The sequence below is a fragment of the Macrotis lagotis genome, chromosome 1 (genome assembly GCF_037893015.1).
Source record: "Macrotis lagotis isolate mMagLag1 chromosome 1, bilby.v1.9.chrom.fasta, whole genome shotgun sequence".
In the NCBI taxonomy this organism is placed as follows: domain Eukaryota; kingdom Metazoa; phylum Chordata; class Mammalia; order Peramelemorphia; family Peramelidae; genus Macrotis; species Macrotis lagotis.
In genome coordinates, this window is record NC_133658.1 from 39,061,595 (window position 1) to 39,087,041 (window position 25,447).

Sequence of the window (25,447 nt, forward strand, 5' to 3'; positions counted from 1 at the left end):
TAGTACACAAATATGTTTGTGTTATAAAAACATAGGTAATAAAAACTACTTATTGTGCAAAGAAAAGGAAATATTCAAAATTACTGCAAAAATGTATATCACATCTCAGGAGTATGAGGAATGATTATTTCTTATATTTAATAACTAATTCATTTTTAACTTCCTCATTCATAAACCAACCAGTATAGGAAATCTCTCTTAATGATTTACCCAGGGGTAAGCAACTCTAGGTGGCACAGTGGATAGAGCACCGGCCCTGGAGTCAGGAGTATCTAAGTTCAAATTTGGCCTCAGACACTTAATAATTACCTAGCTGTGTGGCCTTGAGCAAGACACTTAATCCCATTGCCTTGTAAAAATCTAAAAAAAAATGAAATAACTCTAATAATGCTTTCATGTGCCTTGTTAACTCCTGTGATGATTTAAAAAGTTTTGAGAAACATGATTTCTGGATAATTTAATCATTTTATTAATAATGCTGGAATTTTACTGGCATTTGACCATCTCTCATAGACCAAAGACCCCTCATGGAGAAAGGCTCACAGTTTATATGTCCTTGGAAGAGCAGGTGTTCTTCAGAGGGTCAGTCAACACTGGTCAAAAATTAAGAAGAGAATGAATATTACAATGAGAGTGTAGGCTATATTACAATGAGGGTCTTGGGGGATGTGACTTGAGTCTCCTAAATCTTGGTCAAAGAGACTTATCAGTTTCCATGTCACCTGTCTCACAAAAGGAAAGATCCACAATGTCTATCTGAGCAATACATTGAGCAGTAGTGCACCCATTAGCCTAAACTTAGAATTTCTTTTACTGTCTGATTAGATCTTGGTCTGGGTAGATCTTTTTTTTTTTTAGATTTTTGCAAAACAAATGGGGTTAAATGACTTGCCCAAGGCCATACAGCTAGGTAATTAGTAAGTGTCAGAAGCCAGATTTGAACTCAGGTACTCCTGACTCTAGGGCCAGCGCTCTATCCACTGTGCCATCTAGCCACCCCTGGGTAAATCTTTAAGAGAGATTTCCTATACTGGTTTGTTTATGAATATGGAAGTAAAAAATGAATTAGTTATTAAATATAAGAAATAATCATTCCTCATACTCCTGAGATATGATATACATTTTTGCAGTAATTTTGAATATTTCCTTTTGTGTGCACAATAAGTAGTTTTTGTTACCTGTGTATAATATATTTATAACACAAACATATTTGTGTATTTATATGAATATCATTTTGTGCACTTATTTTGTAATATGCAACTGTAAAGAAATTGCTTTAATTTTTAAAATTTGTTCTAAATTGACTTTCATACTATGAATAAAGATAATTTTGTCTTCTCTATGAATATACTGATTTTCTAAGCTTATTTTTTTCTTATCACTATTGGCAGCATTTTTAGAATTATATCAAATAATAGAATCGATAATAGACATCTTTGCTTTGCACCTTATTGGAAAGACTTCTAGTATTCTTTGCAAAAATGCTGTCTCTTGGTTTAAAATAGATATCACTGACCATATTTAGCAAAGGCCTATTGATTCCTTTGCTTTTTAGTGCTTTTAATACAAATCAATGATGTCATTTAGAAGTTTTTTTGTAACTTTCTTTAATATTTATTAGCAAATCTATTATGCTTATAATTTTCTTGCTGTTAAAATACCTCATAATTATAAATATAAATTTAAACTAGTGATAATGGATAATATTTTAGTTTCTTGCTATATAGCATTATTGTTTTTTTTTCCAGTATTTCATGTCAACATCTGCTAGTGATATTTGTTTGTGGTTTTCTTTTTCTGCCTTATCTCTTTCTGGTTCTTCAATAATGACCATTTGTCTCATAAATAGAATTTGAGAAATTGCTTTTTTTCTATAGTTTGGAAATAATTTATGTAAAAAAAAAATTAAATTTTAAATTATTAATTGAATTAATAGGAAAGAACTAAAAAATTAGGATAACTTTTGAGTTCAAGTGGGACAAGTGATTTTTTTTCTTTAGGAATTCATTTATGGGTGGTTTAATTTTTTTTATTCTGAGATCAGGTTACTTATAATTCTTTATTTGTTTTTATTTTAATTTGTATTTTTATACCTTTATAAATATTTATCCCTTCAAATTTTTAGTTTTAATGGCATATTCACAAATAATTTCTTTTATTTCTTCTCCTTTTCATTTTTGATTTTTGGTAATTTGGTTTTCCTTTTTTTAAAAATATCAAATTATTGGGGTGGCTAGGTGGCGCAGTGCATAAAGCACTGGCCCTGGAGTCAGGAGTACCTGGGTTCAAATCTGGTCTCAGACACTTAATAATTACCTTGCTGTGTGGCCTTGGGCAAACCACTTAACCCCATTTGCCTTGCAAAAAAACCTAAAAAAATATATCAAATTAGCTAAAGGTTTACCTATATAACTGGTCTTAAGAAAACAGATCTTAGTTTTCTTTATAATATCAATAGTTATCTGTTTTATGGTAAGGCCTATATAAACTGATGCAAAGTGAAGTGAGAAGAATCTGGAGATCACTGTGCACAGTAGGGACAATATTGTGATAATCAACTGTGAATAATTTGACTATTCTATCAATATAATTATCCAAAACAGTTCCAAAGGACTTATGATGTAAAAAATGCTATCCACTTCCAGAACTGTACTCAATTCTGAGTACAAATTGAAGTATAATTTTCTCTCTTGCTTTATTTTGCTTTAAAAAAATCATGACCAATATGAAAATATATTTTGCATGATTTCACATGTATAATTGATGTCATATTGCTTGCCTTCTTGTTGGATGGGCAAGTATAGGAGGGAAAAGGGAACTTGAAACACACAATTAAAAGAAAAGTGTTAAAATAAATTATTAAAATATTTTTAAAAATAGTTTAAAATATATAAATATATATTTACATATAAATTTAAATATAGTTTAAAATATTGTTATGGTTTAACTTTTTTTTTCAGTTCTTAGATTTGAAGCATTATTATTTTATTCTGGGAGTTAGTAATTTTATTCCAATTTTACATCAATTCATTGGACTCTTCTTTTGGTCTTTTGCTAACATTAATTGGATATTAGACTGACTACAAACTGAAGGTCTATGGAGTTGTTGTACTGACCTCATTGTTCTATGCCTGTGAAACCTGGATAGTCTACCAGAGTCATATCAGGAAACTGAATCGCTTCCATTTAAATTGTCTCAGGAAGATTCTGAAGATCACCTGGCAGGAGAAGATACCAGACACTGAGGTCCATTCTTATTTATTTATTTGTTTGTTTTTAGGATTTTGCAAGGCAATGGGGTTAAGTGGTTTGCCCAAGGCCACACAGCTAGGTAATTATTAAGTGTCTGAGACCAGATTTGAACCCAGGTAGTCCTGACTCCAGGGCCGGTGCTTTATCCACTGCGCCACCTAGTCGCCCCTACTGAGGTCCATTCTTGAGCTAAATTGCTTAGCATTCCAACATTTCTACAGAGGGCAACTACGATGGACTGGGCATATTGTTAGAATGCCAGAGGTATGCTTGCCCAAAAGATTATTTTATGGATAGTTCACACAGGGCAAGTGGCCATGGGGGGGGGGGGGTCAGAAGAAGCCACATCAGGACTCCCTTAAGGTCTCATTGAAGAACTTTAGAATTGGTTGTACAGCCTGGGAGACACTGGCACAGTGCATGGCATGCCCTCATGCCCTCAGTGAGGGTGCTGTGATCTATGAGAAAGGCAGAATTGAGGCAGCTCAAAGGAAATGTGGGATATGTAAGTTTAGAGTACTCACCCTAGGTGTTCACATGGACTGTTCATGCCCAACCTGTGGTAGAGCATTCCAAGCTCATATCGGTCTGATCAGCCACAGTCGGGACACACTGTAATTTGTCTCAAAGACAGTGATATCATTTTGCTCTTCTTTGATAATGAAGGACAAGAACCAACCAACCAACCAATATTAATTTTTAGAGAAATAAAATTTTTGCTAAGGGCTGCTTTGGCCCAAATCCCATTATTTCTTTTATGTTTCTTTATTGTTTACATTTTTATATAATTATTTGTTCTTTCTGATTGATTCTTTAACCCACTCATTCTTTATTCAGGCAGTCAAACATATTTATTCGGCACCTATAATGGGCCACGACCTGTGTTAAATGTTGTGTATTCAAAGAGAACAAATGACAGTCCCTACTTTCAATGAACTCATAATCTGAGGGGGGGAAATAACACATTAAAAAGAAGCAAAAAAGCAAGGGGGAAGGGGGGGGAGGGGGGAAGCAAAGTATCTGGGGACCAAGGTATGATAAAGTCCAGAAAGGAGGAGCCAGATGGAGAATGATGAAATGACTTTCTGGAGCATCTTCCTTAAATAGAAGATCTGGAAGACACACTCTAATCAGAGGGAAGGAGGGGGCCCAGAGGCAATAGGTACTGATTAAAGTATGAGTCTGAAGGAAACCATGACATCAGGGAGGGGATGCCATGAAAAGCACATGAGTTAGATTTGAGTGAGTGGGGACTGTGCTAAGTCACCAGCTTCACTTTCTCTTCCAAAGCCATCTGGGTCCAGTATGACTGAAGATGGCTCTAGATTCAAAGCAATCAGGGTCAAGCGACTTGTCCAAGGTCACATAGCTAGTAAGTGTCAATAGTCTAAGGTAAGATTTGAAGTCAGATCCTCCTGACTCCAGGGCCAGTTTCTATCCTCTGTACTAATTAGCTGAGTTTCAGGTTGGATGTCATCTTCCAGAATGAGTTTCTGGAGATCTTAATGAAATATTTTTTTATAATTTAGTAATTATTTAAATCTGAATTCTTTGCTAAAATTTCTTTTATTGATTGAATTTTTAAAAATTACAGTCTATAAAGAGATATTTAATATTTCTGTCTTTATCCATTTGTTTATGAGTTCTTTTTTTCCCTTTCTTATAATCATTTCTTGATAAAGGTACCGCACAAAGCTGAAATATAAATTTCCTCTATATGATTGTCAGAAAATAATCACCAAAGTATCTCTCTAATTTTCTAATAATCTGTTCAGGGTATTAATTTCTTTTTTTTGTTATATTTCTCTAGATCTGAAATGAGCATTGCAATAATTCTGCCTTTATTATCTAGATTTCTCTTTGGTTTTTGTCAGCTTTTCCTTTAAATGGAATAAGTGCTTTACCGCATATATACACACATACAACTAAATACATATACACAGGTGTTCACAAATATACAAAATTGTAAAGTGACTTGCCCAGGGTCACACCAGCTAATAAAAGTCTGTAGTCAGTTTTTAACTCTTGATTCCATTTGGGGTTTTCTTTGCAAAGATCCTGGAATGGAGTTAGCTTTGCTACTGGTCTTCCCACGCAATGGTCCACACAGCTAAAAGTGATCTTCCTCTTCTCAAATTTTCTCAACATACTTTGCCTTTGTCTCTCCTTTGCCCTCATTCCATTCTATCTGTAATTATATCTATTTACATACATCTCATATCATCCAAGTGTCTTAAAAGTAGGTGTGTGAACCAGAAAAACATTGTACACCCTAACAGCAACATAGGGGTGATGATCAACCTCGATGGACTAGCTCATTCCATCAGTGCAACAATCAAGGACAATTTGGGGGTATCTGTGATGGAGAATAGCATCTGTATCCAGAGAAAGAATTGTGGAGTTTGAACAAAGACTCAAGACTATTAGCCTTAATTAAAAAATTATCTTATTATGTAATCTTGCTATTTCTTATACTTTATTTTTCTTCCTTAAGGATATGGTTTCTCTGTCATCATATTCAACTGAGATCAGTGTATAACATGGAGACAATGTAAAGACTAACAGACTGCCTTCTGGGGGGTGGGGGGAGGGAAGCAAGAATGGGGGAAATATTGTAAGACTCTAAATAAAATCTTTCTAAATTGCAAAAAAATAGGTGTGTGTATTTACACTTTACGTTTGTGTATATTTTTATATATTTGTACATATAAATTCATATACAATATATGCTATATTTTTATGTATGCATAGAGGGGAGCTATCTATTTTCACTCATAGTCTTAAATAAGTCAAGTAACGCCCCCTGAATTTCAGTTTCCTTATATGTAAAATGAGGGGATAGACCAGAGGTAGATTTTAGTCTATATCTATGATTCTATGATCCTCTAGGTCTGCCTAGCATCTTCTCAGAATTGATTCACTTCTTTTCTGGAAATATACTGAGTTTCTTGACTCACATTTTGACCACATCCTTTCAGGTTCCTTTTATTTGCTTTTTTCCTTCATAACTACAAATAACACAGAGAACTACAATATCTTTTCTGTTCTAAGATACTCTATAATCCTATGTCCAACAGTAAGATTATTATTCAAGGCAAATCCATAATGCAAATACTGCAGAGTGAGTTGTTAAGTTAGTACATTATCCTTTTGGACCCAATTTGAGGTTCACCTTCATTCTAAAGTCTCTTCTCCAGTTCATGGGCCAAACCCAACTTGAGTTCCTGAGAGGTTTATGGTACTTATCAGAGATTTGGAACTTATCATTTGTAACCTTGCACTGCAAATCATTTTTTGATGCTCTAATACCACCTAGAATTCCCCTTCACTATCTCCTCCCTTAAAGTTAATTTTATCAGTTGAAATTCTATAAGTCTTTTAAGATCCATTTCAAATTCTAACTTTCTCCATGGAGCATTCCCTGATTTCTTCCTTTCATATTGGAAATAACTTTTCATTTCTCAGGTTGTCTTTTTACATCCTTTATTTTCTTATTATGTTCTATTTCCCATTATCATTGTATGTTCTAATTGTTTCTTATCCCTTCTCTCCCAAATTATAAGCTCGCCAAGGGCTAGTGTGATGTTCAACCGAGTTACGGCCCCTGTTGGTCTTCCCACACAGTGATCCTCACAGCTGAAAGTGTTCTTCCTCTTCTCAAATTTTCTCAAAAGCACTTTGCCTTCTTGGGCCTCATTCCATTCTATCTGTAATTTTGCCTATCTGCATACATATCATGGTATCTAAGTGTCTCAAAAGCAGATGTTCACATACACCTACATGTTCCATAATCATATAAGTCATACATGAATAAACATACCCATACATGCATACACATATCTAAACATATATATTTATATATGCATATATAAAATATATGAGTGTATCCATATATATACTGGATGGCTAGGAGGCATAGTAGTTAAAGTACCAGGTTTGGAATCAAGAAGACTGAATTCAAAACTGGCTGCAGACTTTTATTAGTTGATGTGACCCAGGGCAAGTCACTTTACTCTGCCTCTGTTTCCTCATCTATAAAATGAGCTGGAGAAGGATATCGCAAACTATTCAAGGATCATTGCAAAGAAAACCCCAATGGAATCAAGAGTTAAAAACTGTCTGTAGACTTTTATTAGCTGGTGTGACCCTGGGCAAGTCATTTAACCCTGTTTAACTCAGTTTGTCACCTGTAAAATGAGCTGAAAAAGGAAATGGTAAGCCATTCCATCATCTTTGCAAAGAAAATCCCAAATGAAGTCATGAAAAGTCAGATGTGACTGAATATAAATGCACAACAATAAAGTTGAAATTTAGCCTCAGATACCAACAGCAAGTCACTTAACCCTGTTTGCCTCAGTATTCTCATCTGTAAAATGAGCTGGACAGGAAATGGTAAACTACTCCAGTATCTTTGCAAAGAAAATCCAAAATAGAGATATGAAAAGTCAAACACAGCTGAAAATTAAAGAGCAACAACAACAAAGTTGAAATTTACCCTCAGATACTAGCCGCAAGTCATTTAACTACATTTGCCTCAGTTTCCTCCTCTGTATTAGCTGGAGAAGGGAATGGCGAACCACTCCACTATCTTTGTAAAGAAAACCCCAAATGGAGTCATGAGGAGTAAGACATGTCTGAAAACAAATCAGTAACAGCAAAGTTGAGATTTAGCCTCAGATACTAGCAGCAAGTCACTTGTTTGCCTGTTTGCCTCAGTATGCTTAACTGTAAAGTGAAGTGGGGAGGAAATGGCAAACCATTCCAGTATCTTTGCAAAGAAAACCAGAAATGGAGACATGAGATGTCGAACCTGACTGAAAACAAACAAGCAACAGCAACAAAGTTGAAATTTAACTTCAGATACTAGCAGCAAATCAATTAGCCCCATTTGCCTCAGTTTCCTCATCAGCAAAATTAACTGGAGAAAGGAATGGTGAATCACTCCACTATCTGCAAAGAAAACCCCAAATGAGTCATGAAGAATCAGATATGACTGAAAATAAATGAACAAGGTTAGACTTCTTTGATCTAAGGACCCCACAAAGCTAGGATTGATGAAATTATTCTTCAAGGAAGGCCTGCCCCCTGGTGGACATTTATCTCATTGCGTCAAATCCACCCCATCTGATCAATTCATTCAAAACCTGAGTTGAAAAATGCTAAAATGAATCATCTCACTTTTTGGTGAGATCTGAATTTTATACCAAAAATGTCTAAGTTAGCTCTTTTTTTCTTGGTCATGTGGAATTCCTATTTTCATCATTCAATGCCACAATGCCATAACTAGGGCAGGACAAACAAAGCTTTGTAATTTTCTCCCGACAGTAAACATCACCTAGGGAAAAGAAATACGATTTTATTGAGGACATTCTATGGTCCTGGTCCCTATGAGTACTTGAGTACTAAGCAATTTATAAAAATTATTTCATTTGATAGTCATACCAGCTATTGGAGGGAATAGTATTATTATTACCATCTTTCACTTGAGAGTAAAATGACTTGCCCAGGATCACTCATCTAGGAAGTGTCTGAGGCAAAATTTGATCTCAGGCCTTCCCGACTCCAGTGTTCTGTTCACTAGACCAACTCGATTCTCCAATTTGTTTCTGATATATTCCTTCATGTCTGAGTCATGGATCATTTGACCCTTGCCTTGGTATACAATGTGAAATATTGTTGGATATCTCATTTCTACCAGACTGCTTTCCAATTTTCCCACGGGTTTTTGTTGGGAAGAGTTTTATCTCCACTGCCTTTAGTAGCATACAAGGAAATAACAGATTGAGGAATTGGGATGCTATTAAATATACCATGAAAACAATAAATACAAATTAAAGAAGAGTTAAACAACGTGGGAAACAAAACAAAACAAAAACCCCAACCCATAACTACATCTCTGAGTGGACTAACAAAAAAAGACTAATAGATAGCTAGAGTGTTAGCTAGTTTGGCCACAAAGGGAGAAAATAAAAATTAGCATACCTAAAAATGGAAAAAAACCCAATTTATAACAGATGAGGAGGAAATAGAGTAATTTGCTAAAAACTATTTTGTCCATTATATTCTAACAGATCTGATAATAAATGCAATGATTATAATAAAATCTAAAAATTCAACTATTACAAAAAGAAATAAAGATTGTGATTTCTCCCCAGCCATGAGAGGAAAAGAATTGTTAGGGGGTGATGATTCATTTGTCTGATAAAGTACTTTCCTTTTGACTTTTGGAGTTCATCCTTTAGTAGGGATCCCCCAATATGACTGCAGTACCTCTATTTGAATATACTTCCCCAACCCCAAGAAGTGGCAGACATTGATTATTAACTGTCCCCAGACCTTTATAGACTCTTTCTTCTTTTCTTTTGCTTTAGGGAAGGTGTTGTGTGGAAGATATGTTAGTTTTATAATACTGACTGTAGATGGAGACCATCACTGCAACCTTAGCTGCCTTCATTCTCCTAGAGAGTTTTAACCCTTTTTTGCTTGCTTGTTTGTTGTCTAGGAGAAACTGAGGGTTGGAACAGGAGAGGAAATATGTAAAGGTACTAAAGGAAGTCCTGTCCACCCCCATGTCTTCCTTATGAACTTTCTTCCCTGGGACTGAGAAGAGATTCATATAGGAGAAGCCAACACAATGATTTTTTGAGATTTTATTGAAACATGATGTAGTAGGTCACAAGACATTAAAAAATGCCCAGTTCACAAATATGAGTTTATAGCATCTCCTATAGTTCCCCTGGGGCCCCATTCTTTGGTGGGGCAGTCTTGCTTTCCCTGAGGGACTGACAGGGACCCCGAGACCCTGAGAAAAGAAAATTAAGGGACACATTGATAGTTAAGCTTAGAATCGGATTAACTTTGGAAAACATGAGACCTCAGAGTCCTTTCAACCAATCTTGGCATTTTGCAGATGATGTAACTAGTTTTTAAAAAGTGAAGCTGCTTGTCCAAGGTCACCTAAGTAAAAAGGTGGCAAGGCAAGGACCCAAGTCTCCTGATTTCCAGTCCAGTGCTCAATCCTCCAGATGTTGGCTCAGAGATGACAGTACCCACCTGGGTGGTCCTACCACCTGGGGAAGACCAGAAATGGAAAAAATGATGGGCATTTCTAGACCTGGGGTGAGAGAAGGTCTTCCTTGCTGGGGAAGGCCAGCAAGGAATGGAGACAGTATAGGTAGGAGTGGAGGTAGGCAGTCTTCTTGGAGTTATTCCTTCTGGAAGTAGAATTTGGTGATGGTGGCATCTGCTTGAATGTTAGAAAGACTGACTGGCTTATCAGCCTCTGTTTGGGTGCAGAGAAACCAGCCAGGGCAGGCTGCGGACTCAAAGCTGCAAGTGGAGCCATTTTCAGACTTGATAAAAGTGAAACGCTTGGACTCTTTTCTATCCTTTTCCAGGTCTGTGATGTTCACTGCCTAGAGACAGAGAAACGAGATGGTTTAATAATGAACTTATTAGAGATGAGTAGAGAAAAGGGAGAAGGAAAAGCGATGGTGAAAGAGACAATGAAGGCACCATGAGAGAGGTAGGAGGAGACCCAGGAGGAAGCACTCAGTGCCTGCAGAGAAGCTAATTCTAAGGGGTCAAATCTGCAAAGATCTATGGGGAGCTGCATGTCCTTGGGAATATATCTTCACTTCTCTGTGCCTGCTTTGTCTTCCCCCAAAAAGCAGAGGGTTAGATTAATTCATCTCTAAAATCCTTTTCAGTCCTAAAAAATGCATAGTTCTTTGATTCTAAGAAGAATTTCCAAATGGCAAAGGTTTTAGCCATGCTGGGTCCATTCTTGGATTAATTATAACACACACACACACACACACACACACACACACACACACACACACACATTTTGTTCAGCTTAGGAAAGGTGAAGTATTGGATTTTTTTTTCATTTCAGGTTTTTAAAGTATTTATTTACATATTTTTAAATGGTTCATTCTAATAATCAAGGTTATTTGAAGGGCAGCATAGCAATGAAAAACTATGGTCTTCAGATTAATTATACTTTACTATTGCCCAAGACCTTGACATAATTTTGAATTTTACTCTTTCTCAGTAAGATGTACTTATGATATTACTTTGTTTTGCCAGTGCAGGAACTCAAAAGTATTCAGCATGGCAAATAGTAATAAATGTTCTATCTTTCTATTGATCTACCTATCTCTCTATCTCTCTATCTATCCATTCAACTATCCATCCGTCTATCTACATAAGCATATATCCTATCTGTCATCTATATCCTCATTTGCTCACCTATCCAATCTATCCAATTGCCTCCAGTTCTCTCTCTCTCTCTCTCTCTCTCTCTCTCTCTCTCTCTCTCTCTCTCTCTCTCTCTCTCTCTGCCTCTCTCTATCTAGCTATATATCTCCTACTGTCTTTTTGCCCACCCCAGGTAGATAAGATACCACTGATCAGTATCATAGAATAAAGATTTCTTTTGCATGTGGATTGAATTCATGAACTACTGAAGTCTTTTCTTGCTCTCAGATTTTAGTAATTCTATGATTCTGGAAAGCTGGGTTGTTACAGTTGGTCAGATTATTAAGAGTTTTCTATTCCAGACTTGGAATATAAAAAGAAAGACAAAAAAGCCCCTTGCTTCTAGAACCTCACATTCTAATAGAGAAATTTACATGTAAAAATTATACATAAAAATAATATATAGTGGAAACAGAAGACCTCTTAGCTGGGAAAGGTAATACCTTAGCATATTAAATCATAAATTGTTCATCTGTAAGACTTGGAAAGGAAACTCAAGATCAACTAATCCAAAACCTTCATTTATAAATGAGAAAACTAAGGTGCAGGGAAGGAAAAGGACTTGTCTATGGTCACAAAACTACCTATTAACAAGCTGAAGGATTAGTTTAGCCCTTTCCCAACCAAGAGCAGTGAATTAAGGGAATAGGACATAGGATAGGCAAGTTCTGATGGAGATGGGAGAAATGTTGGAGGCTGATACTTCCTCCACAGACTGGTTGATAGGGCACCATAGTGTAAGAGAGGAGATGGCCTTGGTGAAATGATGGCATGGGCAGAGATCCTTACCTCCAACTGGAGCCGGACTTGATCACCAGATTTGATACAGGACAGGCACAGTCTTCCATCGTGGATCCCCAAGAGTACAGAATTAGGCTCAATTGAAACCATGTCAATTTTCTCTAGTAAAAGAACACAGCAGAGGACAATGAGAACCCTAGAATGTAAGGAAGAGAGAGTTGGGCAGGCAAACAGAATCATGAGCTAGGACTGGGTTTTAGGTCTCAGCAGCCTTGCTAAGTGACTTTGGGTGAGTCCTTTCCTATTGCTGAGTCACTATTTCACTAGATCTCAGAGTAGGAGGGACCTATGAGACCATCTATTCCTACCTATACCTGAATTTCTTCAATAATATAATTGACAAATGGTCAACAGGCTTTGACTTGGAGACCTTCAGGGAGGAAAAGCTACAATGACTACTTGAGATAGCCCTGTGTATTTTGGTATCATTCTGTTGAGAGGCAGTGTAGCTGAGTGAATAAAGAAGTGTCCTCAACCTCAGTTCCTATCGCCACCATGGACTGACTGTGTGGCCCTAAAGAAGTCACTTATCCTTCAAAGGTGCTCTTCAAAACGAAATTGCAGAAAAGATAATGGTAGAGAGTTTCCTTAGTTGGAAGTTCTCTACCAATGAAAACACATGTCTCATTCCTATTTAAATATTAGAAAATTTTTCCTTACATCAAACTTCAATCTTTTTTTCTGGTAACTATAGTCCATTTCTCTCAGTTTTACCCTCTGGTGGTAGTAAAATGTCTGCCTTCTTCACCCTCCCCCAACCCCCTCTATCCTTGGTAAGTGAGCCCCACTTTAAATCTGATGTTCATGGGTAAAGAAAGGAGAACTCTGAGTTCTAGCGTACAGGGAGAGAAAAGTTAAAGCAGAGACATATAGAATAAAAGAGAACCTAGATTTTTCTGTGTTGTGAGGTGGAGAGAGGCAGAGAGAGAGAGAGAGAGAGAGAGAGAGAGAGAGAGAGAGAGAAGGAGGAAAGTGTCAGAGATATAGAGGAAGACAGAACTCTGATTTCTAGACTTTTCATGTTGTAGGGAGAAAGAGGGAAATCAGAATAAAAACTGGAAAGACTCTATGACATTAGCTTGCCTAATTCCTCATTTGTAAAGAGAAAATCTGGGTTCAAATTTTAACTCTGTCCCCTGAGGGGCAACCTGAGGCAAGACACAGCCCATGGGGGTTTCAGTTTTTTCCTTTGTAAAGTTGAGGGGGATTCAATTTTAGTTGAATTGGTCTCTGAAGTATTTCAGCTTTTGATCCAGGATCCTTTTATTTAGATGGCTCCTGGATGTTAGGTTTCCCAGGCTAAGCTTGGAGACTCTGGGCATTCCCTTCTCTTATAATACCCAAAGCCAAATTTCTTTCTTTCTATCTATCTAATAGGGGAATTTGGGGAAAAGTGTCTTCGAATTCAAAAATTAAAGAGATTGACCTCAATGACCCAGATCCCAAGACTCAACACACATACACAAACACACACACACACACACACACAAACACACACCAACACCCACACAACATCAATCGATGGATCACTCTAAAAAAATGCCTACTGTATGGCAAGATACTGGGAATACAGGAGATACACACACATACACACACAAATGTGTACACACTTTTTCTCATGCAACAACTGACCTTCTAATTTAGTATTTAGTCCTTGCAAGTAGCCAGCCACGAGTTGGTTGTTCCTCAGGTAGAAAGTCTTCTGGTAGACATCCCAGATTCTGAAAGGCCAGGGCACATTCTTTAGTTCTTCCATGAGCCTTAGTCTTGGAGCCATAAGAAACACTACTTACTTTGAACTGATTTGTTTCCCACCCTGACTTTGTGAGTTATCTCTATATTATACTTTTGACATTTATCTTTCATTCTTGAAAAGAGCATGACATCAGGGAGGTGATGCCATGACATGGATTGAATAGGGTGTGCTGTGCTAAAACCCCAGTCTCACTTTTTCCTTCAGAGTCATATGGGTTCATGGCCAGATATGGATCAGGATGACTGGAGTTGACTTTGGATGTGAAGCTATCAGGGTTAACTGACTTGTCCAAGGTCACACAGCTAGTAAGTGGCAAGTGTCTGGGGCCAAATTCAATCACCCCTCCTGACTCTATCCATTGTATCACTTAGCTGCCATGTACTATTGCTCAAATAAGAACATAGATGTAAAACTCATTATAACTTTAAAATAGCAGTTTGATAGTTGTAGTGGTTAAGAGTGCCAGACCTGGAGGCAAGAAGACTCATCTTTTTTGAGTTTGAATCCAACCTCAGATTCCTTCTACCTGTGTGACCTTGGGAAGGTCACATCATGCTGTTTGCCTCAGTTTCCTCATCTGTAAGATGAGCTGGAGAAGGAAATGTCAAACCACTCAGGTATCTTTGTCATGAAAATCCTAAATGAGGTTACCAAGAGTTGGACATGACTGAACAACAAAACCCCATTACTTTGAAAAAGTACAGGAATGACGTTTTCCTAAAAATTTTCCCCAAGTTCTCTAGTTAGAATATAAAATATACAAAAGATAATAGACTGCAATCTAGCAGATGGCTAGGGAAAGAAATGTGGGTCAGAATATCACATATATGCTATTTTGTAGCAGCAGGACATAGCTGGTATCACTCTGCCCTCCGGCTTCAGACCAACAAGTCTGCTGGGAAGTTCTGATTAAAACTCCCCTGAGCAGAATTTCCTTCTCCTGTATTCTGAATTCTCAGGCAGCACTGTCCTGGTGAGAAAGAAACCATCCTGCATAATTTTTAAACACTGGCTGAATTTCCAAAGTATTTATGGAAATAAAAAAAAATCAAGTGAGACTTTTTCTTCTGATCCTTTCTGTGCTGTCTTTTTGAAAATCATATCAAGTCCCATCCCTATAGTGTTGTAAGATCTGCAAAGTACTTTCATTGTAATAACCCTGGAAAGTGCAAATTAAAAGGGTTATTATCACCATTTTATAGTTGAGGAAATTGAGATTTAGAACAATTAAGAGAATTTCCAAGAGTTAGTAGCTTGGCATCATTTGTAGAGCACTGAAGCTGGAATCAGGAAAGGCATAGGTTCAAATATTCCCTCTCTCATCTACCTAGCTGTGAGTTAACCACCCTGAGTGGCAGAATCCTCTACCATAAAATAGAGATAATAATACTTGCTGTAATCATACATGATCTTCAAGAGATTTGAGTGAATTAACATAGGCAAAGGATTTTGCAACCCTTCAATCTATTCTAGAAATGTCTGTTATTATCCTGTACTGAATCACACAGCCAAGAAGTATTGAAGGTTGGTTATATGAGATACCTTCTCCCCTGACTCCAAGTCCACTTTAGCAGGCTGCCTCCCCAAGAGCTGATTCATTCATGTCCTCTTTGTCTGAACAGTAGATGGAGCATTCTTTCCTTTGTCTCCAGTGCCCTTCCAGCCTAAGTTTCCCATTCATTCTGGAAGCTAAACGTTTGTCCCCTATGAATTTGCCTCCAATCCACCCCTGCACAGAATGACCAATACTATAAAGTGACCAACTTACCTGTAGGCCTGCCTCTTGCTGGTCATTTTCTTAAAGGGGAGTGATGCTGTTTCTGAATGAAAAAAGAAGAGGAGAAGAGTGATCAGGAAACCCCGGGCACACACACAAAGATCCATCTTGCTTCGTTGGTCAGTATGGGCTCCACCAATCTGCCTACCATTTCAGCCCAAATGCCATTCCTTATAAAGAAAAGAGCCACCCACCAAATTCACTCTTGCTGTCTGGGACTGGTAACCGGAAATGCTTTAGAATTTCCAAAAACTATTGTTGTCATTTTTTGGCCTCTGGTTTCGCAATTGGTGTCGTAACAACTCCTACAGTGCAATTTCCCCAAAACAAGGTTTCTATTTCCTCTTCACCAATTCCATTGGAAGAAAAGCATCATGAAAATCTTCCTAAGCATCTTTCTTCGAGTCTCAGTTTCTTTCTTTATAAAAAGAGGAGATTGGACTAGATCATCTATGTCCTTCTGGCTGGTCGATAGATAACCTGCCACTAAGCTTGGGACATTTTAAAAGGAGAATTTCTAGGAGAAATTTGGGTCTAGACCACAGGTTGGGGAAGCCCTTGACTCATGAGGCTGTCCGGTGACAATTTGCATCCTTTTAAAAAATGACCGACTTGTGGGGAACTGGTCCTGGGGGAAAGTTTAGCCTTTGACTCAGTGCTCCTAGCAACAAGCTCAGGCTGGATGACCCTTGTTGGGGTTGGATAGTGGGATGCCCTTTTGGGGTATGAATTGAGCAAAGTCATTGCTGAATTCCCTTCCTTCTATGGTTATAAATAGCATCTTTTCTTCTCTAGTTCTGTGTGACTTTGGGTGAGTTGTTAATCCTCTCTGAGCCTCAGTTTCTTTATCTGTAAAATGAGGATAATAATACCTCTAATAGAACAATACTGAGTATAGGATAGAAATATAAAATTCTAAAATCACCTCAATCATCTAAACTCATCTCAATCATTTTAGGACAGAATTTAAAGCTAGAAGGAATCTTGGATGTCATTTTGCCCAAATCTTTTCATTTTATAGGGGAGGAAATGAACCCAGAGAAGAGAGATTACATAGTAGCAGAACTCCATGTTTTATGTAGTGAATCCTCCAGATGAGAGCAAACAGGATGATGATGATGATGATAGTAATAATTATAATTTATGTAGTGCTTTAAGATTTGTGAAGTTTGCATATGTTATTCATCTGACCCTTATAACCCTCCTGGACACTATGTGTGATTATTTATCCCCATTTTACAGAGGGAGAAACTGAGGCTGAGAAGTTAAATGATTTCTTCACAGTAATACAACTAGTAAGTGTCTGAGACAGGATGTGAATTGTCACCTGTTCTATCAGAAAACATACATAGCAATAGTAGAATAATAATAAAATGGTAAATAACCCTAATAAATAGTAAAAAAGTGATATAAATTGTAATATATGTAATAGTCACAAATCATATTTCAACAGCATTTTAAAGTTTTACAAAGCATTTTATGCTTATTGTTTCTCTTATTTCATTTGAACCTCACAACAGTTCTACAAGGCAACCAATTCAGGTGTTATCTTCCTTATTCTATAGATGATGAATTTGATTTTCAGGTTTAGCAAGTAATCCAGAGTTACACACAAAGCAAGCTAAGTACAGACATTCCTGAATCCAGAATTCTATGCATCATATCTCACAACTTCTTTGAAGGTTACTTTGACCTGGAGAAGAAAAACCTTGAAAGGAACAAGGCAGCAAACTTTAGAGAGACAGATGGAGATGTGATGGGAAGAAAAACAATTATTGCTAAGAACCATCCCAAACTTGAATAGGCAGTTTGAAGTGGTAATGGGTTCCCCCTCAATGGACATCTCTAAGCAGAGAATGGAATAACCACTTAAAGATAATGTAAAATGGACCAGAGGCCAAGGAGAAGATTGAGCTAGTTGGTTCCTGAGACTTCATTCAACCCTGAAATTCTCATTTGAATGTTCCAGAAAGTCAAGGAAGAGAGGTTTATAGTCAGGAACACCATTTGCCATGCTCACCATGCCTTTAAGGAAGAAAAGAGAGAAGTCTGGAGTAGGGACTCAAAATAATTGTACTCTTATTTTATCATTATTGTAAGTGATGGAGCTGAAATCTGAAATAACTGGATGAATTGGACAAGGACACACAGCTGGATAGTTCCTGAAAAAGTACTAGAGTCTAGCTGTCTAAGATTTACAGCCCATTGTCCTCCACTCTCCCACACTATCTCAGTGAGACTCACTGTCACCACAGCTCACATTTCTCATTCTAGCTTACTGTCACATCACATGTCACCTGAATCACCACAGTGAACTTCTCATTGGTCTTCCTGTCTCAAATCTATTCCCCATTTCAGTCCATCTTCCACACAGATGGCAAAGTGATTTTCCTAAACCCTAGGTATGACCATGACATTCCCTCACTCAAAAAAATTCACAGATTTCCTTTTGACTACAGGACTATAAAGCCCCCCCCCCCCCCAACACACACTTTGGCATTTAAAGCCTTCATAATCTGATCCCATCTTACATTTCCTGTCTTATACATCCACTCCACTCCAGTATCTGCTCTATGGTTCAGTCAAATAGACCTTGTAATCCCACAAAACTCTCTCTTATCTTCATACCTTTGCATTGACTGTCTCCCATGCCTGGAATATATACTCTTCCTCCTCACTTCCTTCTTGTGGGATCCCTGGCACCCTACAAGCTTCAGCTTGTGGAACCTTCTATTAGGAGGCTTTCCTTGGTCCCTTCAATGCCTTGTATATATATTATATATGTCTGGGTATCTATTTATCTATTTAGCTACATATTTATCTGTCTATCTATTCATCCATCTACCTATCCAGCCAGCCATCTACTCATCCATCCATCCACCCATCCATCCACCCATCCATCCATCCATCCATCCATCCATCCATCCATCCATCATTCCATCCATCCATCCATCCATCCATCCATCCATCCATCCATCCATCCATCCATCCATCCAGAGAATCTCTTCATCTCTCTATATAAAGTATATGCTCATATATTTTATATATATATATATGTAGATAGACATGTAAATATTACATATACATATCATCTCCCCCTTTAAACTTCTTGAGGGCAAGAATTATTTTAGTTTTGTCTTTTATAACCCTTAGTATAACTAGACACTTTAGATCATAGATTTAGAGATGGAAGGGATTTATAGTGAATTAAATAAATTCAATTTACAGTTGATGATACTGAGATAGAAAGATGTGAAATACCTTGGCTAGGATTAGAGAGCTAATAAAAGTCTGAAGTAACTGAACATTTGAACCTAGATCTTCCTGACTCCAAGTGTAATGCTCTATCCATTACAGCCTGGATTGATTGACAAGTTCTTCTACAATATAATAGTTCATTAGGTCCACAGAACAATTTCATAATGTAGATTTAAGACAAGGAACCTGAGACTCAGAGGGGTAAATGATTTGTTCAGTAGTACAAAACACAGAATTCAAATCCAGGTCTTCCTAACTCAAGACTAGTCATTGCTATTCAATATACCTTGTTGTCAGGTTGTTTTTAATTTACAAACCAGAATGAATGTTGTTCCCTTCTAAGAGTGATTGTCAGCAGAGTACTCTCTCTTATTCCAACTTATTCCAACAGGCCACCATAGTTCTTCTTGGGATCCCCTTTGATGTGTTCTTTATTTTCAGAAGGCGGGTTGGGTAAGATAACAGATGGTCAGTCATGTGTAGACATAGTTGGTGAATTAGGTGACCGAGAAATCTGGAAGACTTTGTATTGGACCCAACACCAGGTGGGATTTGAATAAAAAAATGGTTTTCTTACATGGTTTACCAATTTCAAAGAGGAATTAAATACATATGTTGCCCTATGGTACTTCCCTCATACCTGACACCAGAGTATAGTCTCTTAAGAGGATCACCTTTGGGGATCAACAAATCCCATAGACCCAGAGTAGGAAGGAATCTTGGAGATCATTGAATCCAACTTTATTTGAAAGATGAGGAGACTACAAGTCAGAGAAAGGGTGTGACTTGCCCAAGATCACACAGATGGTATATAACAGAGTTGGATTGGAACCCAAATTTTTTAAAATCTAATCCAAGGTTCTTTTCATTGCATCCATGAACTTGAAGTCTAAATTAAACAAGAGATCTAATTACTCAACAGTTCTGTTCAATAGAAAAGTATGATGCCTTCAGGATTTGGACTCATCACTCTCTCCCTATGGCCATCCTAGACATGCTGCTTATTGCCTTTTTGGCCACCATTTGTGCATCTGTAAAAATGAGGCCATTTGAGTAGGAGATTCAGACTCCTCCCATGTAGCTTCTATGACCCAGTGATTCTTCATTACTAAGAGATTAAGATTCCTAGCTTCACAGACTTTCAGATTTAATCTCTGAGGTCCTTGGCACTTTTTTCAAGTTTTTATAAACCAAACCCTTCTCAAGTACTCCCTGGATTTTGTGGCCTCTAAGGTCACATTTGGATGAGATAAGAAAGGGTGCTATCAGGTCCTGAAATAAACCAAACCCTTAAGTGAAAAAGAAAAGAAATACATCTTTTTTTTGAGATTTTTAAAAAAAGTTTGTAAACTGGGACCATTCATAAGTGCATAGCACCATGGATTTACCAAACTAGAGCCTATGAGAATTTCGTAATACCTTAGAAAGTTGGGGGAAGGAATAGCAAGGCCTGTTCATGAGATACCAGCCACTATTGGCAATTTGAGCTGAGAACTGCTTCATTCTGGCTGTTTTGCCCATCATGCCATGAATCTTAACAGAAGGGGGTAGCAATGTCAAGGCTTCAATCTGGCTCAGTTTGATTCTGTTTACCAGAAAAGATTCTGAGGCAGGGACTTAAGATTCCAGAGAGGGCTTAAGTTCAACTTTATTTCATTATCTTAAGAATAGGAAAAGAGGGACATTATTGGAATTTTTGTGTTGTCACAATGACTAAGAGGTTTAGCAGTCCCTATTGCAACCAATATTAATAATTTTCTGTCATTGTTAGCAATTCTATCAACAGTTTTGTCAGAACCTAACCCCAAAGCAATCCTGGGAGAAGGCTTCTTCCCCCCTGCCTCCCTTCCACACCCTTCCCCAATATCATCTACTCTCCCCAAGGAGTTCTTTCTATTGACTGGATAACTTTTGTCTGCCACAACCCAATGACAAAAATGGAGGTAATTTCTCTTCTAAAGATCTTTTGCTAATAATTTTTTTTAGGCAAGAAGACAATAGTGGAAAGAACTGGAACCAGGAGAAACATAGATCCAAGTTCTGTCTTTTATATCCATTACATAGCTGTGTGACTCTGACAAAATCACTAACCTTTGAGTGTCAGTCTCTTGTTCAGTAAATGGGGATAGCAATGCCTCTAATATTATAATATGCAGAGTTGTTAAGAGGACCAAATTGAGAGAAAATTGTAAAACCTAAAGTCCTGTGTGAATGTCAGCTATTATTCCCTGATTTATCTTCTTCCCCTGCGTTTCCCACAGTTAGTCAGTAAGCATTTGTTGAACCCTTACTGTATGTTGGAATACAGAGAAGTAAAAATACCTCCTGCCTTCAAGAAACTCACCATGTAACAGGGGAGATAGAAGGTAGGTATCTGGATAGCTACAAGTTATATCCAGAGTGCATAGAAGGAGAAGGCATGAGCACTAGCAACTGGGAAACTGAGAGGCAAGATAGAGGGTGAGTCTTGAAGAAAGCCAAGGAACCTGAGGGGCAGATGGGGAAAGCTCTTCAGGTGTGAGGCAAAAGTGAAGATTCTGGATGTGGCTTATTGTGTATGGGGAATAGGGAGGCCAGTGTAGCTGAAACAGAGATATATGAAAGCAAATATAAGAAAACAGGGAAGACCAGAAGGAGGCAGCTGAGTGAGAAGAATTTATTTCTGATTTTGAAGGTAAGCCAGTGCATGAAGTCATTGTAAGGTCACAACTAGTCTTTTCTGGAATATCTCCAAATTCAAAGTAGGTACCATTGAGGTAAGCCAAATATATTCTCAAATTACTCAAGATGTACCAAATTAAAGTGCATATATAACATGGAAAGGGCAGTTAGGTGGCACCATAGTGGTTAGAGTGTGCTGAACTTGAGGTCAGAAAGACTCAACTCCCTGGACTTCGAAACTGGCCTCATGTACTTCCTAGCTGTGTCACCTTGGGCAAGTCACTTAAACCCTGTTTGCCTCAGTTTTCTCACCTGTGAAATGAGCTGGAGAAGGAAATGGCAACCACTCTAATGTCTTCACCAAGAAAACCCCAAATGGAGTCAGGAGTTGGATATGACCGAAAATGACCAAATATGAACTCCTTTTCACTTCTAAATCTATCATTCATTCACTCAATAGGGTGAATATGGAAAGGCATGCCACCTGGAATCTGCTTTTCTTCTTCAAGGTTCTTATGTGATTTTAATAGTTTCACTTCAATTTAAATTTCAACAAGTTTATATTAAATAAACAATATCATCAGGTAACTGCCTTGACACTTTAAAGACTGAGCTGCAGAAGGTGTATTAATTTGCAGTGATGGAGGAACTTCCTCCTTAGGAATTCCCCATATCAATATAAACATCATACAGACTCTAGAGCAAAGCTTTGGAAGTTGGGATCTTCATGAAACCAAAGGCTAGTTAAGAATTTTTTTTAACATTTTATATATAATCCAGTCAATATTGTTTTTTTACAGAGATAATATCTACTAAAATAACAATAAAACAATTCACTACTTTTTGATAAGAGATATATAAAATATTAACACAATAAGGGACAACATGGAAATGAAATAAACACCTAAGTAAAATATAGTATCTTCTCTCATTTACTTAACTGTTATCAATCACAGTTTAAATGAATTTCAAATATTCTTCCAGTGCTAAATAAAATCAGGACTACAGCTTTGTGCTGGTTGTGGTGGCATCCTCTGCCTTTAAAGATCCTTCAGTCATTCTTATCTAGTCATCTATTTGCCTTATGATAATCCATATTTTTAAAAAATTACTCTTGACTTATAATCTCTCCCAATAGCTGTGTTTTAATTCACTGAGGGAACAGTGAATCTCAGTTGCCAGTCCCAAACCCTTTACATTCTCTATCATTCTCTGTTTGCCATTTTGGTTCTTTGGAGAAAGTTTTATTATTTCATATTCTTTATAATAAAGAATTTAATATTAACATAAGAAAATTATATTCATATGCATTTGTTTTTTCTTTAATATAAAAAATATTACAGTATGAAACCTTGATCATGTGTTTATAATTAATTTTTGTTATTCAAGTTACCACTTGACTAGGGATGCCCTAAAAGGGCAACATGTTGTCTGCATGCCTGAGTCATACATTAGCCTGGCTAAGTCCTAGAACTGGAGTGAGATGGTCTGAGTTTGACTATTGACTCTGCTGCTTGCTAGCCATGTGGCCCCAGGGAAATTGCTGAATCTTTTTGAGTCTGACTTCCTCTTGGGTACAATAGGAATAATCACTGTCACTGCCTACCTCATGGAGTTGTAAGGAATATGCTTTGTTAATGGTAACGCCTCATATAAATGTGAGTTATTCTTAGTCGTCTTAACTTCCCAAATTGTAAGCATAAGGTCATTGGAGTTCATAACATCATAGATTAGTAGAACCCACAGCTATGATGAGAGGTAGCATAATGGCACAGAAAAAAAAAGGTTGAATTGGAGTTTAAAGGACTTGGATTTAAATCCCAAAGCTGCCATTTTGATTCCTGTTTGACCTCAGCCAAATCATTTTCTTTAGTCTCAGTTTCCTTGTCTAATCAATCAGTCAAAAAAAATCTGTTGCATACTTTCTGTGTGTCAGGAAATGACTAAGTACTATAAGATAAAGGGGGTGGCATAAATAGCTTCTCAGTTCCCTCCCAGTTTTATATTTATGATTTTACCATCTAGTTTAATTCTTTTATTTCCTTGATGAGAGAAATGAGGTCTAGTGATGGGGAATGCCTCCCCAAAGCTATGCCAAGTCAAGTGGCAGATCTTTGACTGCAAGCACAGTAGTGAGCATAGCCCAATGGTTAGAATGTTAGGAACATGCCTGAAATGATACTCAGCCACCCCCCAACACCACAAGAATTTCTCTCAGTAAGGTGAAGCGTACCCTAGAAGTCACAATTTCAGTTACTTTCTCTTCCTAAATTTAGTATTCAAATCATGGACTAGTCTTTATTAATATTTACATAGAATACATTTTTAACCTTTTTCCAGTAAGAATTATTTTTATTTTCTCTTTCAAATCTGAATCCTTCATGGGATTTTCCCCTTTAACTTTCAAACCTAGTTTTTTTTAAAGAGAACTTTTTCCTCCTTTTCTGTTGGACTTTTAAAGTTTTGCCAACAAAAAAAGAACATAGTTTTATAGCACACTCATAAAGTTGTTTTCTTTGGCATATTTAAAGGTAGATACTATTTGGCCTTGAGGGAAAACTCTTGTTCTTTTTTCTTATATGTTTTGAAAGACTGAAGATCCCCTATCTGTATTTTTAATATACTTACCTAGAATATGAGTCAGCTGACAATGATTTTATTGTTTTTTTTTAAATTCTGATGTAAGTCGTCAGAGATAAGTATCATGATTCTGGTTCCACTGTATTCTTACTGACTCCTGATGGTTAAACAACATTGCTCTGGCTTCTGAGCCCATTGGAGAGGAAAGATATGAAGGTATAGAAGGGCAGAGAATGTTGAACTTGGAGCCAGGGTATCTGGACTTGGATCCTTTGCCTTCTCCTTACTACTCTGAAACCATGGACAGGTCCCTCATTGAGCTCCATTCTTCTCTGGGTCTCAAATTTGGATGGGCTTGGAAGAGGAGAAGCTCTGGGGTCCCTTCTGGTCCTAACATAGATAATCCATAGAAACTCTGAATCAGAGGAGATCTCATTTAACCACTCCTCTCACTGGCATCACCAGGAAGGGGCCATTTAGCTTCTGCCTGAAGACCTCTAGTGAGGAAAAGCCCACAGCCCTCTTCAAGCCTGAAATTCCTCTTATTTGATCTTTTCCTCCAACCTCTCTCTTAAGGATCTCCAAATACCCAGTGACAAGGTATTACCATTCTCCAGACTAGGAGGGAAAAATTCAGAACTTACCTAATCCTACTTCTGTCTGGAAGTTCAAAGTGCTTCTTTAATGGGTCGCTATGATTCCTCACCAGATGAGGTCAAACGTGGTGATGAGTATATGTGAGATAGCATTCCTGGTGCCAGCAATTGGCACCTCCTTTGCTAGCCTGTACTTTTTATTTTCAACCTGAGAACAAGAACCATCCTCCCAGGAGAGCACCTTGATTGGCTTGTGGGCTATGCCAAGCTCCACCCAGTTCAGAAGACAAGCTTTCCTGGGTGACTAAGACCAAATAGAAACTCAACTGGTTCTTATCTGAAAAAAGTAGGAGTGCTCTGATGAAGAAGGAAGTCAGAAAACCTATGACTCAGCAAAGGCCCATAGGGGTCTTTGTCTTCCTTCCCATTGATTTTCCCTGAATTCTCTCCATACAATCACATACTCCCTCCAGGTTGTCCCTCCACCTATTGCTCTACCCTAGT

General features: G+C 37.5%; 1 protein-coding gene across 4 annotated transcripts; it reads right to left on the reverse strand.

Moving 5' to 3' along the window:
• Window positions 1-9,887: 9,887 nt before the first annotated feature.
• Window positions 9,888-25,112, reverse strand: IL1RN (interleukin 1 receptor antagonist). Of its 4 annotated transcripts, none has more exons than XM_074198142.1 (5): window positions 24,992-25,112; window positions 15,840-15,891; window positions 13,948-14,036; window positions 12,304-12,416; window positions 9,888-10,667 (listed from the first exon to the last, which is right to left on the reverse strand). In XM_074198142.1, the coding sequence occupies exons 2-5, from the start codon at window positions 15,863-15,865 to the stop codon at window positions 10,458-10,460; spliced, it is 438 nt and encodes a 145-aa protein (XP_074054243.1). In that variant the 5' UTR covers window positions 15,866-15,891; window positions 24,992-25,112; the 3' UTR covers window positions 9,888-10,457. The 4 variants fall into 4 exon arrangements, with proteins under 4 accessions (XP_074054243.1, XP_074054252.1, XP_074054262.1 ...); XM_074198151.1 differs by lacking the exon at window positions 24,992-25,112 and adding an exon at window positions 16,043-16,107; XM_074198161.1 differs by lacking the exon at window positions 24,992-25,112 and adding an exon at window positions 15,997-16,050.
• Window positions 25,113-25,447: the final 335 nt, after the last annotated feature.

What these genes read in the sequence shown, in the direction of transcription:
- IL1RN (XM_074198132.1), bottom strand. Translation starts at nt 15,955, where the DNA reads ATGGATCTTTGTGTGTGTGCCCGGGGTTTCCTGATCACTCTTCTCCTC. An exon ending in AGCAAGAGGCAGGCCTACAG is followed by an intron (nt 14,037 to 15,839) that starts GTAAGTTGGTCA and finishes CTGGCCTTTCAG; the next exon opens with AATCTGGGATGTCTACCAGA. An exon ending in AAGTCCGGCTCCAGTTGGAG is followed by an intron (nt 10,668 to 12,303) that starts GTAAGGATCTCT and finishes CTCTGTCTCTAG; the next exon opens with GCAGTGAACATCACAGACCT.